General features: G+C 43.9%; 1 protein-coding gene across 1 annotated transcript in view; it reads right to left on the reverse strand.

Annotated features, from left to right (window-relative positions):
* USP12 (ubiquitin specific peptidase 12) overlaps positions 1 to 18,925 on the reverse strand; it is a 78,495-nt gene that overhangs the window by 39,387 nt on the left and 20,183 nt on the right. Inside the window, exon 2 of the mRNA XM_082859291.1 lies at positions 3,821 to 3,901. Coding sequence (XP_082715417.1) covers positions 3,821 to 3,901 — 81 coding nt within the window. The remainder of the gene's footprint in view (positions 1 to 3,820; positions 3,902 to 18,925) is intronic.

Below are 18,925 nucleotides of genomic sequence, written 5' to 3' on the forward strand. Positions count from 1 at the left end.
AGAAGTTCATCACTATCCTAGTTCTGCTGCATCTACTCCGACCACCGATTTATTTCTGCATATAATTCAAGGTGCTCCTCAATCTTTCACAGCTGGAGCCCTGGCTACCTTAGGGATCTCAATTCTTCATCATAATAACCAGGCACAGAGATCAGAAACTGTTCTCAGAAATTCCTGCTTTCCTTGGTTTTACTGAATCTCGGTTACTCAGCTTCAGGGAGAAATACAAATTCTACCTTTTGAATTTAGACTGATGCACGTGAAGTAGTAAAAATGATACCTTCTTAGAAACTTTTTTTGTTTGTTTTTTTACACACAATCAACACTGGTATTTGGATACTGGTATCCAATTAAAAACAACATACCAGCAGAAGAAAAAATAATATAGAGCTTTAAGACTCGTTTACTTGTTTTGAGGTTATCTGCAAAAAAGTCAGTTAGACACAAAATGGAGAGATTGGAATGTTTATGCTGGAGAAGGTAAAGGGAAAACAGCCTTCAATATAGAAAATACTACTACTCTAACTAAGGAAAATGGGTTCTTCTGGGACACTAAAAATGGGCACAACTTTTCTACAATTTAAGACACAAATTAGCTTTGGAGGCTGAGCCAAGTAAGGGCGGTAGCCACAGCCACAGGGAAAGGGCAGCGAGACTGAAGAGCTGGGGTCTGCCCCCCCCCCAGAACCGAAAGGAGGCTTCTGATCACTAGACAGCTCTGTAAGTGTGCGCATTTCAGATATCAGAAGCAGAGGCCAGCCTGCTCAATAAACAAGAAAAATTAAATATATTCATCTAACTCTCCTCCCCATGATACCCCAATAAAATGACAGTAAAAGAACAGACTAGGCAAAAACGCAAAAGGCCAAAGAAGACAATGAGAGATCAGAGGTATCAGCGAACTTCCAGAAAACAGAAGGCAGACGGAGAAGTAGCCCAAATGTCTCTAAGAGACAAATGGGTAACAACGGACTTACCTCTAAAGGGTCAGAGACGTTTTGTGGGGTGGGGACCTCTGAGAACACAAGTCTGGTCGTCAGTCTTTAAAAGGACCATTTAGACCCCCAGGCACTCAACTCTTCCTTCAGCTGCAGGTTTAGTCTCCACAGAAGATGAAGAGGAGACTCTGGGTGAAGAACCCTTAAGGACAGCAGTGAGGCACCGAGCAGGAAACAGGACCAAATAAAACCCCGAATAACCCCCCACCCCCACCCCAGACAGGCGCCGGAGGAGGCTTCCCGGCAGAAGATAAACAGCCCCAGAGAGACAGCTCCAGCTACTGAAATGGGATGGGGGCCGTGGGAGGGAGGGGCATTCGCCAGGGGCCACTCTAGACTGAAAGAGCAGCCCCACACAACACAAGAAGCCCCAGTCATCCTTTCAGCGTTTCACCCTTATAGATGAGTACAATTGGAGGAAAGCTTCCAACAGGAAAGATACCAAAGTTTAAAAGGGGGCGGGGAATAAACTCCAAGGTCTCAGAAGCAATCCAGTAAGCATCAGAAAACCTCAGCAACAACAAAAACTATAAATGACATCCTGCGAAAAGGAACAGAAAATACTGCCCCCATGAAACAAGAGAAGAAAAAAAGGTAACACTGTAAGAAATAAAAAATGCAATGAGCTGGACAAAAAAGTTGAAGATACAGTCTAAAATGTAGAATAAGGCAGATGATCAAAAATGGGAGAATAAGAAAAATAAAGAATCAGTCTAAGTGTTTCAGTATAACAACTAACCATATCAAAAAAAGACAAAACAGAGAAATTACAATGATAGGAAGAAAATTATCTCAATAATAGTATCAGAAATGGTTTACAACTGAGGGAAATAAATCATCAGTCTGAATGGGTCCATAAACACTCAGCACAACAGGGTCCCCATCAAGACACAGGATTAGATTTCAGAACACTGTGGATAGAGAATATCCTTAAGGCTTCCCAAAAACGTTTTAAAGGGGGAAAAAAAAAAAGCCCTGTACATATGAGATCGAGAACCAGAATGGCATCCACCCTCTCAGCATCAACAGAAGCCAGAAAGCAGTGGAGTAAGCCCTGATGTAACCTAGGATGGATATCTAGCTCTAACAATAACCAAAACAGTCTTAAATATACAAGATCTCAAAGTCTGTATCCATGCACATTTCCTAAACAAGCATCTACAGAAGGTGTTCCACAAAGCAAGGGAGGAAAAACCCGGAAAGAAGTCGGGAAGAAGGAAAGGAGACAAGTGCAGGGAATGTGAAGGGCGATGGAAGAGACATCGCCAGGTACAGGCTGCACAGAAGGAGCACGGGGCGGGGGGGCGGCTGGGTGGTACCTGACAGGCACGGCTCAGTGGAAACGGATACTGAGAAGGTCTTTTTGGCTTTCTTTAGTTCTGCTGAAGGCTTTGGGAAGAATAAATGAAAGTTTAGGACATGGAAAAATAAAGCAATGATTAATTCCATATTGGGAGAACGGGGGAAAGTGAAGTTGGGCAGGGATGGTGAGAAAAGAGAGTGAAGTTTCTTATCTGCCAAAACAGGAAGTCAGTAGTTTGTTTTTATTTTTTTAATGGCAGTATAAGTACCTTATTTAGGCTGTAAGGATACATTCCAGAAAAAATAGCCCGAGGACTAATGAGTGGCCTCCTCTAGGGAGGGGAAGAGGAGGAGGGTGGGCACTGCTGACCCTGTGTTACTAGCTTATGCCCAGCGCAGACAGACAGAGAAGGGTCCCCAAGCAAGGCAAGACACACATACCACGCAACTGCCCTCCTCAAATTGCACAAGGAACCTATGTACATAATGACGTGCTAGTACTCAGTAACACACCAATCTGTTCAGCATAACTTACTTTCTTACCTGTATTATCACCAATACACATATTTTAAAACACTCACCATGGATCCACCTAACAGTACAGTACAGCATAAACTACCATGACAACTACATAACAAAGATTGGTGGTGTCTTCTCATGATTCAGGAAAGAGTTAAAAATTCTAAAGAAAGTTCTTCCAAAGTTTTAATAATGTATAATTACAATGATTACCTCCATAAGGGCAAGGCTATGTTTTTTTCTTATATTTCACACTTTTAAATCTATACCACTGGAACAACGCCAGAAGCAAACTGACAAAGATGCTATAGACCCATGGGGGCATTTACAAAACTGTATTTATATCTGTACATTTGGACCACTTATATTTAGACACGTAAATAATTCTCAAAGAATCAAAGAGATCATTTGGTCTAGGCCATATGAAATTTTGGTTATGAGAAAATTCTGACACAAAATAGGAAAAAAAATCAGGCTGACAAGTTAGAAACTGTTCCAAGACTCTTAAGACTTCAGGCAATGGGGACTTCCCTGGTGGCACAGTGGTTAAGAATCCGCCTGCCAATGCAGAGGACACGGGTTCGAGCCTGGTCCAGGAAGATCCCACATGCCACAGAGCAACTAAGCCCATGTGCCACAACTACTGAGCGTGTGCTCTAGAGAGCCCATCAGCCACACCTACTGAAGCCTGTGCACCTAGAGCCCGGGCTCTGCAACAAGAGAAGCCACCACAATGAAAAGCCCACACACCGCCATGAAGACCCAACACAGCCAAAGAAAATAATAATAATAAATAAATAATAAATTAAAAAAAAAAAGACTTCAGGCAATGTTGTTTCCCTCCCATTAGAGATAATTTTGAAATTCCCAGTCATGTTTCTTGGCATTAAGTCTACTGATACAAAGGAACAAATTTCCTTTAATAAATTATGAACTGCATTCATCATTCTTAACACTACTTCCAAGCATAATTTGAAGGCTACGCACCAACGGATACTTACATTGACTAATCCAAAATAGTGCTCATTGACTGGAAACTGCTCTGGACCGATCTCTTTCTCTAATGCCGAGGCATTGGCGCCCTATAAAATGAAAAACAGACATCTTAGTATTTACAGTATTTCCCAATACTGTCACAATTATATACACAGTACAGAGAAACCCTTAAAATAATTTTCTTGTTGGGGCTTCCCTGGTGGCGCAGTGGTTGAGAGTCCGCCTGCCAGTGCAGGGGACACGGGTTCGTGCCCCACTCCGGGAAGATCCCACATGCCGCGGAGCGGCTGGGCCCGTGAGCCATGGCCGCTGAGCCTGCGCGTCCGGAGCCTGTGCTCCGCAACGGGAGAGGCCACAGCAGTGAGAGGCCTGCGTACCGCAAAAAAAAAAAAAAAATAAATAATAATAATTTTCTTGTTCCCTATAACTACCTAACATTATGGAAAGAAAACAAAGGGTGATAGTGAAGAATAAAGGCTTTTAATAATATGACCAAAAACTAGTTTGCAGGAACATTCTCATGGACAAAGCTTGGATCAAGGAATTATATCAAATCCTGTTCCTTGTTTTAAGTAATGGATGTGAGCCCCTGCTGAATCACATGGTCTAACAGGAGTGTAATCTCAGAGCAGCCATCTCAGAGAGCTGAAATTCTGTGAAATTAAATATGCATATATTCAGTGACCTAACACTTCTTCAGAGGTATATACCTGAAACCTTCTCACACAGAATTAAAGGTGACAAGAACGTTTGCTGAAATGTCACTGACGACTGCACAGCTGACTGCAGTCTAGATGGTCTATAAAATGACAGCATACTAGGTAGCAGTCAGAATAAATGAACTAGGTTTACATACAAAAACACGGATACTGGTCAAAAACATCATATTGAGAAAACAAAGTAAAAACGAGATCCACATACATATATAAAACAGAACACGGCCAACGGGCTGGAAGAATGTACATGGAACACACTTGAGTGGGGCTGGAAGAGGGCCGGGATGTGGAACTGCAGGGAAGGACAAAAAGGAAAAAATAAAATAAAGCCCAACGAAAGAGGGGCCTTGCCCAGACAGTAACTGTGGTCATGGTCTCAGGAATACGACCGACTCAATTCTGTGCACCTGAGGTCTCCGAAGGAAAAGGGACGGGGAGTCAGGGGAAGTGGTGGGCAGCACACAGGCCCTGAGAACCAGCACACACTAGCAAATGGGCTCAAGACGTAGCCTGAAAGGGAAGTAAAAGCAGTTCTGAGAACATAGTAACTGCATCAGTCTACCTGGAAATTCCCAAGAACACACCCTACCAGACAAATACAACTGATACTACTCACAAGACAGCCCAACACCACCTTGCGGAGCTGCACACAAGACGACAACACGACACACACACCATGCCTCCCCAAGGGTGCGACCACTGTCAACACCACCGGGTGTCCATAGCCCACCCCCTGCTGTTTCCTAAGCCTGGGAAGCCCAGACCTTTTTGTCAGACGACGCCTCTTCAACTTCCTGATGGGCCAGGCCTGAAGTAAGTACTGATGAAAGGGACCGGGTGGGTTGGTGGTCGAGTTCCACCAAAACGAGACATTTCCTCTAAAATGCCCTCCAGCCATCCAGCACTTGGATATATACATGATACTGTCTTTATTTTTTTAATTTAGGAATTACTATTCGGCTTTCTATAAATCCCCAACACAATCACTAGTTCACAGATACTGTTTATTTCTAAATTTGGCTCTCCATGAACTGTTTTATAACAACATGCAATTCAGTTATTACAGCAACTTCAAGATCCACTGAACAGAACCGTCTTGGTGGAAGGCTACAAGCCCGCTCTCCGCCCCCGCCAGCTCAAGTATCTCGTCGCAGAATTTCCTCACATATATTGAAAACTATCACTAAGCCACATGCAAGAATTTAAACTGATACTGGTGTATTCAAATGAGTATAACCCCTTTCCCACACACACACACACACAAAAAGACAAGAAAAGGTGCTATTATCCGAAGTACGACCTCATGCATCTATGTACTTGGGACAATAAAATGCCGGTACACATACCAGGGGAAAGCATTTCTGGCCCTCAGGATGAAGCAAGAACAGAACACCATGTGAGCATTCTCCGCTGTAACACCGATCGCATGCCACACCCGTGTGCTCTGACCACCCCATGTCCCACTGGTGTCCCTACCCGCTTCCAGGCGCTGCTCAGAAAGCCCTTCCCCCACCCATCCTGGCCTCAGGGTAGTTTTGACTACGTTCGAGTTCTTAGCCTCTCTGTGCCTCAAGTCCCTAAGGGTAAGAGGGAAATGGTACCAACCACCTTACAGAGCGGCTACGAATAAACTGAGTTGAAGCTTTTGTGAAAGCATCTGGCTGTGCCTTGTACGTGAGCCGCTGTCCGTAAATGCTGCTTCTCTTCTCTCCCTTCCCTTCAATTCCAAGGGGAAGAAAAGCTACTCTCATTGGCCAGTAATATTAATAAATATGACCGGCTCCATGCAATAGCTAAGAAATAACAAGAGAAGGAAACAAAAATCAGAAGGAGAAAATGAGGAAGCTCCATTAAAAAAAACAGATCCTCTCCTCAATCTGGCCAACTCCACAACACGGCCCCTGGAAGAACCCTCATAATACTCCCCCAAAGCCGAACCACCAGCAGAACCGCAATCCAACGAGGCTGGACTGAGGACGAGGTTAAGTGCGATGAAGTGGAAACGCAGACCACTGTCCTTTAACCTTTCTGGTAATTTAAGAATGTTTATTTGCAAAATAAAAGGGCCAGTCTCCTCAGCAATTTTCTAAACCCCCAGCTCTAAGCTTATCTGCTGGGTTTTCAAGTAAGCGTTTACCCAAACTTAGGTTTTCACAGCCGAAGATCAGGTAATTTCTAAAGTGCCTTCTACCTTAACATTCTGTCATATTTCCAATCCCTTTTATCGACACTTCTGAGGACACTACTGTAGTAACACCAAGCTCCAGGGAATTCTAAGCCAACCGACACGTGCCAAGCAACACGATTCGACAGGGAGGGACTGTGGCTGCAGATACGGCAAGGGCAGCAGATCGACACGGACAGTACAGAGAGGACGGAATTTGCTCGGCGACACTTCTAAAGTAAGGCACAGCACAGTAAACTATACCTCAGTACAGCATAATTACGCCGCAGAGCGGATCCTGTGAACTACAGGAGGAGAGTCCCACGGCAGGAATTCAAGACTTTCTTGCAGAAATGACCAGAGCACACGCCTACCTCTAGCCAAATGCTAACTACAAAGGCAAAGTGCAGACAAGGCAATCCAGTTTCCGATGAGTGCTTTTTTAAAAATTTAAGTGTTTTCAACACTACAGTTGGTCTAACTGGTGAAAAACCACCACGAAGCCGAAAACTTGCCACACAATTTTTACTACGTGTACCAGAGTTCTCGAACATCATCCCTTGAAGATGTTATTGAAGGCTGACACTCCCTATCAGGTCAAATAATAGTCAAGCACCGCAAGATTTAAGTTGAGCCTAGAACAAGTCAACATCCAACAGTAATGGCTCTGAACAGCCTTGCATCCCCACACTTGAGAAATAGGACCCTACTGCAATTAACAATGCTTTACAAAATCACGATTCTTTACTGGGATAAAGGGAAGAAACGTTGGTGTTCTCAGTTAGGAATTTCTGCTCTAAAGCTTTCGTGAGGAACAGGATTCATCTGTTTTGTCTGAGAACACAGCACGCTCAGAAGGAAGACGACATTCTTTCTGACCGTTCTCTGTCTCCATTTTTGTAACTTACATAAGATTATTTTAGACTCAGTACCTATTACTACAAATTCATCAAGAAGAAGTAATTAGATATTCGTGACCCTCCTGATGAAAACAACCAAAAGGTGAATGAATTTTTTAATTAAAACAATAATAATTTACTGAGCTGGTGAGAAAATAAGGAATCTGCAGAAACCAAAAAACGAAGCCATGGGAGAACCCTGGGAGATAAGCAAATGCCAAAGACAGATTTTACATGGAGGTCACCTGCCAACACTAGTGACCTGTGCACCCTACTCTGACAGCTGGATGGAACAGAACATGGTAACCAGGTGCTGAAGCTTAGGGCCCACCAAAGACAGGGAGGCCAGCAGAAGACCCCAGCATGACAGTGAGCCCAAGAGGGCTACGTCTTCAGCTAAGGGGGAACGAGAAATAACCCTGCACCACAGAAGGAGATGGCAAGGAAACCTGCCTGACTTGTCCTTGGTGTGGGAGTGGGGGAGATGATAAGTATCTTCCCAACAGTCATAACCACAAGCTGGCCCTAATCAAAGCTTGTGACCCAAATTCACACATGCTATATGATCTTACAAACAAACAAAATCAGGCAGAAAATGTCATTCAAAGAGGTCCTGAGTTGACAGTGCCCTCTTCCACCCTACAACTAGCAACCAACGGAATTACAAACTCACTCTAGAAGACAAATTCAATCCACCCCACGAAGAATTCCCACAAATAAAACTCCAAGAGATTTGAGTTCACAATCAAAAATCACACATACACAGAAAAACAAAGCACCACAAGTAAAAGCCAGCGGAAGCACACTGGCAGAATTAGATTCAAGATATTAAATACCAGGACTATTTCAGACATGATATAGAACAAATGCTTAATATGTGCAAAGAAATAGCAGAAGCTTGATTATAAGAACAAAGATGAGAATTTAAAGCCTAAGCTGATTTTTTTAAGAACCAAATAAACTTCTAACTATAAAAATTATAAAACTTTTAAATATAAAAATTAATTGAAAGTTAAAAACTCAATGGTAACTATGAAGACAGTTCAAAACAACAACAACAAACAACAGTGGTTCCTAGGGATTAAGGAGAAGGAGGGATGAACAGGCAGAGCTGAGAGGATTTTTAGGGCAGTGAAAATACTCTGTACGATACTATAATGATGAATACGTGTCATTGTACGGTTGTTCAAACCCACAGAAAGTACACCAAGGGTACACTGTAGTGTAAACTATGAACTTTAGGTGATTATGATGTGTCAGCATAGGTTCATCCATTGTAATAAGTGTGCCACTCTGGAGGCGCTGTTGACAAGCGGTGAGGCTGTGCACATGCGGGCAGGAGGTATATGGGAAATCTCTGTACTTTCCCTTCAATTCTGCTGTGAAACTAAAACTGTTCTTAAAAAAAAAAAAGTTTAATAAAATAAATAAATAAATAAAATCAGAAAGAAAAAAAACCTCAATAGCTGTGCTTGAGAAACAAGGTTAATATTGGATAATATTTTAAAATCAATATCTCTGTCAATATAATGCTACTAATTGAAACTAAAGGTTTATTAAAAATAGGAAGTATTGTTTTACGGAAAGAATTTCATGGAAAAATGGAGCCATTATGGAGCTACTGAGAGAGACCAGGGTACACTAAAAATAGCACTCAACTAGCAAAGCTACAGGCTTGAGGCTGGCTCTGGCCATGCCACTAACTAGCTGTAATACCCTGAGAAAAAAGGCTGCTCTCTCGGGACCTGGGTTATCTCCTATGTAAGATCTTCATCTCTATAGTACCTCCATCCCCACATTTCTAACAATGTATGAACCTACTGGCTCTTCCAATCTTATTAAAACATTAAGGATAAAATGTTGCACAATCTATTAAAGGTCAGACACTAACAAGGCTCTGGATGAAAGTTAGTACAGTATCATCCTCAGAAACAATCATCCCACGTAAGACTTTGCAGGCCATGGAGCGAGCCTCCTTAAACCTACCTAGTATGATTCTTAGAACGCTGAATCACGCCAAAAATAACCACCCAAGCGAAAGAAGAGCAAGTTGAAACTATAAGGATACCCTTTATTTGTTGATAAGGATACCTATGTTTTGAAGATACCATCTGCAAATAGGAGAAAAGAAAATCACTTGGGAGACAGCTGCTTCTGATTAAATACTGTTTACACAGTCAACCGTGGAAAACACACATCTGACTGCCCTGTGTGTGCCATTATGAGAAAGAAACAATGACACAAAAGCAAACTGACACCCAGGAATGTTTTCAAGAAAGTAAATTAAGGAAATCTCTTCCACAATCTAAAGCTAGACTCTGGTAGAAAATGGTATCTAGGAAGACATATCAGTTTGAAAAGCTAATTATGTTCAGTGTATACTGCTTAAGAAGACAGGGTACTTAATACATTTTAGTAGGAAATAAAAAAATGATGAAAACCTAAAAGATGAGCATCTCCATCAAGAAAACATACTTATCAAGAATACAGTCGTCCCTCAGTATCTGTGGGGAATTGGTTCCAAGGACGTCCACGTGTACCAAAATCCACGGATGCTCAAGGCCCTTATGTGAAGTGGTGCAGTACCTGAGTATAACCTATGCACACCCTCCCGTACGCCGTAAGTCATCTCTCGATGACTTATAATACTCAATGCAATGTAAATGCTATGCAAATAGTTGCCAACACACAGCAAATTCAAGTTTTGCTTTTTGGAACTTTCCAGAATTTTTTTCCCAAATATTTTCAATCCTCGGATGTGGAACCCACAGATATGGCCGGCTGGCATTTCCTCCTTTACATTAGATAGTTACAGTTCTTTATAGCAGATAATCTGTATTTAATACAAACATGAGAAAATACATTTTCCCCACTTCTGTGGTTCAAGTCATATCTTAGAATCCAGTGTTTACCATTCCAAGTTTAATACTGAAGTGGGTCAGATCAGGTCAGTACCCAAAGGAGAACTGCCAAAACAGGCAGGAAAGGCTTCCTGATGATCAAAGGAGCAAGTGACCTTAGCAAACTAAGAACAGTTCTGGAGGCACAGGAAGAGCTGACGTGAGGATGTGAACACATCCTTTGACTGCTGTAAAAGGATGACTCCAAAGTACGAAGATGTAAGAAACAAGTTTCTGTCTCCTAAACAAGAAAACGGAGAAGAAAGAGAAGGCTGAAAGTCCATGCCTGTTCTCCCAGGAAACGCTGTACCCCCGAAACTAAGTCAAAGACGACCAACATTTTAATGAAAAAACAAACCATTTCCATACCCTCAGTTTCAGGCATCATAAAAATCATCTCAAAGCAGCAGTCCTTCAGAAAGGATGAACCTCAGTAAGCATCTGAGTACTTCTGCCCAGCCCTGTGCCAAACGGTGTGGAACGTTATTTTCAAACAGTCACACCCATTAGTGGCGGGGTGAGGACAACTCAGTGGGTCACAGCCACAAGTGTCTTTTTCAGTAAAACAGAACAGATGACAGTACATCTCCCTACCAAGAGTAAACAACGGTTTGTGGAACTTTGGTTCCAATATTCCAGTATGCATATATGAGGTCTAACTGTAAAGCTAATTTTCACCGTGGGTTCAAGTCAGAAAACTTTTGATATACATTAAAAAGGATACAGAGAAACTGCCGAAGTCATAACCCAATTGGGGAGTACACAGAGAAAAAAAATTAGTTCTTCATGATGACAGGTAGAAAATTATTTTTAAAATAAATCTAAAGTTATACAGGAGAGAACAGATACCAAACTGCTCTGCTACAACACAGTACGCACTACAGGGTGTCAGGACAGGAAAGACGCTGAGAGCTGGAGAATTCGGGGAAGGCTTCACAAACAGACGGAACGAAAAAAGCCAAGCCTCGATTTTCCTTCCGAGGTATTTTCATCAGCGCTTTGCACGTGCCCTGATGCACGTGAGTGAGGGCGCGTCCCCCTCCAGCTCAGGCTGTGCGGCACTGAGCGAGGCCCACAAACCAGGAGGCCTGCCTTCCTGGCCTGGTTCTAACACATGAACAACTAAGCGGCGTCACCTTCCGCAAATCACTGCTCACTTTCCTCACCAGCAAGGTGAGAGAGACCAGATGTGTGGCACCTACTGAAAACCTAAAATGCTTCCATTCTAAAACAGTAGCAATATAGAGTCACATTGAAGGTGCAAATTTAGGGCAAGCTATTTCACCCCGAACCCCACTTTTCCCATCTCCCAAACAGGGCAAACGACAGCCCCTCCGTGGCCTGTTTCCACCAAATGGACAGGAGGCGTTCAGAGCGAAGCCTGGCACAGAAGGCACTGAACACGCAGTCCCTCTGCCCCTTCCTACTCCCACCTTGGGCTGGACCCCTCGAAGACCTGAAATTCCCACAGTGACTGACGAAGGATCTGGGGGTCCCACACTCAGGACAGTCATTCTAAGAATCTTAGGCCCGCCACAGTGGTCTTCTCTGCTTGTAACTCTGCCATCAGAGTTAAAACGGGCTCCACAGAAAGGACAAAGGACCCCGGGACTGGCCCGGACCTAAGACGGCGCTGCCCTGTTGCAGCAGATCACAGGGGCTGCGAGTGCTTTTGAGAAGCAGCGGCCACACGGGGCAGAGCCACCCTGGCGAGACGGGCTGTGCTGCCAGCAACACTCAGCCGCGCAGGGAGGTCAGAGCCCGAGGCCAGCGCACGAGGCAGGGCCCGAGGCAGGTCCTCCGGAAGCCATCTCCGTGAGCTCCTCAAAGAAGGGGAAACCGTACAAGTTCACTGTCCAACGGTAGGTGTGCACACGTCCGTGTGTATGTCTCATCCTCCCTCCTACCCGCCTGACCACACCCCGCCCCCAGGATTCTTCCCAGAAGAAATTAAAGGACCTTACTTTCTCCTTCAACTGCCACCATAAGCACATATTACACGTGTAAAATTCCTCATCTAAGCTCTTCGGGAAAACTCAGTTCTATGATTAACCACTGGCCAAAGACTGAAAATTTAAAGTTACTCAGAAGTCGGCACTTATGTAATCCTTTTCACCTAAAAGTGATACATGTACAGATATGCCATGTAAAAAACAGAAGCTTAGGGCTTCCCTGGTGGCGCAGTGGTTGAGAGTCCGCCTGCCGATGCAGGGCACTCGGGTTCGTGCCCCGGTCCGGGAGGATCCCACATGCCGTGGAGCGGCTGGGCCCGTGAGCCATGGCCGCTGAGCCTGCGCGTCCGGAGCCTGTGCTCCGCAACAGGAGAGGCCGCAGGCCCGCGTACCGCAAAAAATAAAAAAAAAAATTAAAAAAAAACAGAAGCTAAGCAACAAATTACACATCTGCATCACTACTGTAAATCAGCGACTAACGACCAAACCCAAAACAACAGGCATATAATTTTAACCTCTAAAAATTCAAATATCCACTAAAACTCAATGTTCCTATCAGACGTGAGCTAAAAGCTACAACCTTCAAATTATCCGACCTAATATCTCCAACGAAAAGTTTGTTTATACAATTCGTGGCTAAATGTGTGTTACTTACAGAGAATATTTATATGACGAGAATAAACGAAGACACAGATTCACTTCAAATCTTTGAAGTCAGTCAAGGAATGGAAAAGTGTTGGCACTGACCCGGTGCCACAACCAAAAAACCCATGCTTTGACTTGTATGTGATCACGAGACAAGGAGCTACTGAAAAAATCTCGTTAATTCATCTCTGCCGAAGTAACAGCGGCGACACTGGACATCTTTAGGGAGAATTACTCTGTGACTCCTTCACGTTTAGCTTAACAATAACATCAGAAAGAAAATTCTCCAACATGACCAAACATACTTAATGATTTGAATGGGCACAATGAGTTTTACAAATCCAACCCTTCTACCAACGCCAAATAATTCACAAAATACCTTCATGGACGGTTAAACATTTAAAACACGGCTATATCTGAACTCCATCACTGGCACCATACCTACGACCGAAAAAGGGGGCAAGGTTTGGTTTTCACAGCATCTCTGCATACCTTTCAATGCAGAGATTCACCTGCATGGCCAAAAAAAATTACAAGAAATGTTTCATCATTTTAAGCCCTTTCTACCACATTCTTGACAGTTTTAACATTCTGTGTTACCAAATGTTTCAGCTCTATCAAAAACAAGGGGCCCCGGACTGGTACCAGGACAACCCTCAGACACCTGACTTGGATGCCTGACCTGTGCGGTGGTGCTCAATCAGAAAATGTGGGGCAATGCTCTTCCACTTGAGAAAACATGAACCCCTCTATTTTCCCCAAATCCTATGTTACAGTAAAGTGAATTATTTGTAAAGTCCTTCAGATTCCTGAGAGGAAAATCACCACAGAGTTAAAAGGTATTATTAAGTCGAAGAGAAATCAAAATTATGTAAATTATTGACTGACTTATTCTGTTACTATAACAACAGAGTTCATACTCCGGATTCTAGGGGCTAACTGTAATAAAAACTAAAATTATCATCAAACTTAAATAGTTTTGTCAAATATAGAAAGGAACTGACTGCAGCTGGTACCACGTGGAGTCCTGTCCAAAACATCACTCAGAGTGGAATGATGTCACAGAAAGGACAGAGCCGGAAGTTCCAGGGGTCAGCCCCTCCACCAACACCATTCAGCTGAAAAAGCCTCAGCATCAACTACTGCAGAACACTTACGACCAGGGGTTGTAAAACTCTTCTGATAAATTGAGAACGCTTTCTAACTCATTTTATGAAACCAGCATTACCCTGACTCTGAAGCCAGACTGAGACTCTATAAACTACAGGCAATATTCCTTACGAGTAGATGCAAAACCCTCAACAAAGCACCAACAAACCCAATTCAGCAACATATTAAAGGAATTATTGACCAAGTGGGATAAATATCCAAAGTGAAGAACTCCAACAACTCAAGAACAAACAACCCACCCAATTAAAAACTGGGCAAATGACTTGAATTGACATTTCTCCAGAGATGATATACAGCTGGCAAATAAGTACGTTTAAAGATGCTCAGTATCACGACTCATTAGAGAAAGGCAAACCAAATCACAGCGTAGCCCTGCGCACCCAACAGGATGGCCGGGATCCGGGGGAAATGGAAAACAACAAGCACTGGCGAGGATGTGAAGAAATTTGGTGGTTCCTCCAAAAATTAAATATGGCGTTACCATCTGGCGCAGCAATTTCAATCCTAGGTATGTATCCAAAAGATGTGAAAACAGGAAGTCAGACACTTGTGTGTCAGTGTTCACAGCAGCATTAGTCATTACAGCCAAAAGGCAGAGACAACTCCAAATGTCCATCAAGAGAGGAATAAACAGGGCTTCCCTGGTGGCGCGGTGGTTGAGAGTCTGCCTGTGGATGCAGGGGACACGGGTTCGTGCCCTGGTCCGGGCAGATCCCACATGCCGGGGAGCGGCTGGGCCCGTGAGCCATGACCGCTGAGCCTGCGCGTCCGGAGCCTGTGCTCCGCAACGGGAGAGGCCGCAACAGTGAGAGGCCCGCGTACCAAAAAAAAAAAAAAAAAAGAGAGAGGAATAAACAAAATGTGGAATAATATAACGGAATATTATTCAGCCATATAAAGAAATGAAGTACGGATTCATGCTACAACACGCATGAACTTTGAAAACATTATGCTAAGTGAAATAAGCCAGACATAAGAGGACAAACAGTGTATGATTCCACGTACATGAAATACCTACAACAGACAAATCCACAGAGGACAGAAAGCAGACTAAAGAAAACAAAAAAAGAAAGCAGACTAGAGGGCAGTGAAGTCTGCAGGCAGGGAGGGCAGTGAGGAATGGGGAGTTTTACTGAACGGCTACAGAGCTTCCGGTTGGGGTGATGAAAACATTTTGGAATTAGATAGTGGTGACGGTTGCACAATATGCTGAATGTAATTATGTTACTGAAATCTACACGTAAAATTAAAATGGCCAATTTTATGTTATATATATTTGACCACAATTTTAAGAAAAAAAGAAAAAGACTAGGTGATCAAGGGTCAAGGATGCTACACTGGGATCCCAAAACAAGAGTTAATAAGGACACTTCCTTTCCCACCATCGTTTCCCTGGAGGGCAAGTCACCTGCTGAAATCCAAAATTTCTTGGGTGAAAAACATAACTGCAGGGATCAGATAAGGCCAAGTGTGGCTTGTTTAGTGTCACAAGCCCAAAAAGATAAGTTAATCCTTGAAGCAAACAACATCTGCATTCAACTGCTTTGATTCAGCAAGCTACAACAGTGCAAAACAAAGACATCAGGAAAATTCTGGGAGGCACCTATGTCTGAGAAAAGATCCGCTCAGCAGGGCTGAGAGTAAGTGTCCTCCAGCTGCTGAAACAGCAAGAGGCTGAATGACACCCAGTGTTCATGGGTGGCCCTTCTTAAGAACTGCAGTAAAATTCATCTTTTAAAATAAACACAGATTTACATACTTTAAATACAACTAGAATACAATTTTCAGAATGCAGGGAAAAATCAGCGTGGGAACCTGAGTTTGGCGACATTATAAACTTCCCGTGTGGAGGCAGCGGGACCAGCGGGGGCCCGGAATCGGGGACAGAGTCTGAGCCCAAGCTCCGCACCACTTCATGAGCCATGAACAAGTCACTGTAGCCGGCTTGGTCTCCTCACCTTTTAACACAGGGAAACACCTACTCTGCCGAGCTCACAGGTGTGGAAATCAAACAACGAGGGTGAAACTTCACTTCGTAAAGGAATTAGAAGCATCAGTCACTCAAATTCTCCTAAGTGATCGTTTTAGCAAACTGATCAACACAATGGAAAATTCCAATAGAAGACAGTGAAGTACTTTACTTGTACTTTGTTTTGGAAGCTACTTGTGTAGGTAGAAGGAAAATACGCAGCTCTTTATTGTGGCCTCTCCCGTTGCGGAGCACAGGCTCCGGACGCACAGGCCCAGTGGCCATGGCTCACGGGCCCCGCCGCTCCGTGGCATGTGGGATCCTCCCAGACCGGGGCACGAACCTGCGTCCCCTGCATTGGCAGGCGGACTCTCAACCACTGCGCCACCAGGGAAGCCCCACAGCTCTTTAATCTATCCAAAAGTCTGAAGTTAGCTCCCTCTGGACAGCTGTAGTAAAGACTAGAACCAGCATCAGATCCCTTTTGTATGCCTTGTGTAACACTTTTATTTAATAAATACTGCAGGTTCACAAACTGAAAAACAATGCAAACTGTGGAGGGTAGAGAGTAAAACCTAAGTGTTAATTGCCACTCCCTCCCTTCAGGTCCTTTCCCCAGAGACACCGGCTGGGACCAGCTTGGTTTCAGCTCTAGGTGGTTATTATCACAGCTGTAAATAATCCTTATCTCGTCAACAGCTTTAAATCTGCCCTGCAAATGAAAAACGGGCACACACACACTCCTCCAACTCTCCTTCCCCACGTCACCTCCTAATTTTTATTACAACTCATTAGATTTAATACTGCTTTAGGGAATCTAGTAATTCTACATTTAAATCTCTAGCTAGATTAACCAATTTTCATAAAGGACTAAATCCCCGCTATGAAACCAGCTGCCTCTGCCTCTCCCTCCCTCCTTCCTCCACTTGTTTACCTACGCAGGGACCGTAACACTTACATTTGCTTCTGTAGTGACAACTAGATCTGCCACCCTTTCCTCAAAACCCAAGAGCTCCATGGACAGCGGCCCAGGGGGCAGCTAACGCCTCTCAGGAGCTTGGCTCGAAGCAGAAGGGGAGAAAGGTGCTGAATAACTTCCACGTAAGAAAAGCTTAGTTACGCACGCGAAAAGCTTTACAGGTGACTGCCAGAAAACAAAGAAAATATCATCACTGCAACAAAAGGCGGTACAGGAAAGCCAAAAAGAACAAAGCGAAGGAACAGAAATGTGGCCCTCGGTCATTAAACTACTGCCACTTAAAGGAGAACCAAGTTTCTTGTTCTCTTTCAAGCTCCCGCTTTTCCTTAAGTTTCTGGAAATCCTTGCTTAGCTGTTCTGACTCGTGAATGAAAGATGACCAGCATCGGTATCTCTGGCTGGGATTCCTCCGCATTTGTCCTGAAAGCGCTGGTTCCCAGTTCCAAGGAAGCGGGTGCTTGGAGGAGTAGGGAGGCCGAGTACCAGGGGGCGTGGCTGAGGGTGGCTGCATCCCAGCCCCACGTCTGCAGGGACACCGGCCCACCACACGCCCCTCCCCGATCTCTCCACTCCTGAGCCCTAACGGCCTATCCGCCCCCCAGATAGAAGGTCACCCGCTCTCTGCAAAGACCACGTCTCTGGCCTGACCCCACGTGCCAGCTACTCTGTGTGAACAGGAAGAGAGAAGGCTCCCCTGAGCCAGCTCTTCCAGCGATTACCATGGTGATGGCATCACAGCCACACGCCAACCGTGAACGGCAGGCTCCAAATTCAAGCTTCCACGAGGGCTCTCCTGGGAGGACCACAGTCAATTGTTCTGTTCAGTGGTTCTTTTCTTTCCTGTCACTACTTTCCAATCCTCTAGGAATTCCTCAAAAAGATCTGGTCCATCGGTAGCACCATTTACCCTCTACCTCTGCTGAAGTTTAATGAACTAAGCACGAGCAGGCACTCAGCACACGCGTGCAGACACATCTTTCTGTTACTCCCACAGACACTGCTGAAGAGGTGGATGTACACAGACTGGCCTCAGGGTCCTTTAGGACAGATTTCTTATAAAACAGGAGTTTTTATTTTAACAAGTGTATTACTTCAAGGAGTCTACTCTCCACAGCATATATTATCTAAATCATATAAAAAACTTTACTAATAAACACCTACAGTAATGGAAAGAGCCCCTCTGGTGCTCAATCAATGTCAGCAGAAACGCGCAGCCCACACCAAAGGCTGTTTCAGTCAGACCACTGCTCCCAGCAATAATTTCCAACAGTGTTCTCTTCAATATGACATATAGAAACATATGAGAAATTTATAGATCAATTATCTACTTCAGAAAAATATTCAAACTTGTTCTAATTTATAAAAAATAATTTTACTAGTCATACATATAACTGAAATGTGTCACCACACTCAGACAAAAAGGACTAAAGAAGCTCTCTTTATAGGGTTGCTAAAGGCCCATGGGACAGAACTTGGAGGCAATGTCCAGGGAAGTGCTTTGACCAAAAGCAATTCAATTTCTAAAATTTCTTTATCACATTTGACTTGCCATCTAGACTCATCTTCTGTTACATTCTGAAACTGACACAGCAAAAGGGGAAAAAAAGGTCTCCCCTATTCAGTCCAAGAGGAGGGAGAAGTAAGAGTTCAGTGAGTCCAGGGTGAGAATGCACACATCACCTGCCCAAATACACGGGGCACCCTCAGAGAAGAGGG

The sequence above is a fragment of the Leucopleurus acutus genome, assembly GCF_964270905.1.
Source record: "Leucopleurus acutus genome assembly, chromosome: 18".
Lineage (NCBI taxonomy): Eukaryota > Metazoa > Chordata > Mammalia > Artiodactyla > Delphinidae > Leucopleurus > Leucopleurus acutus.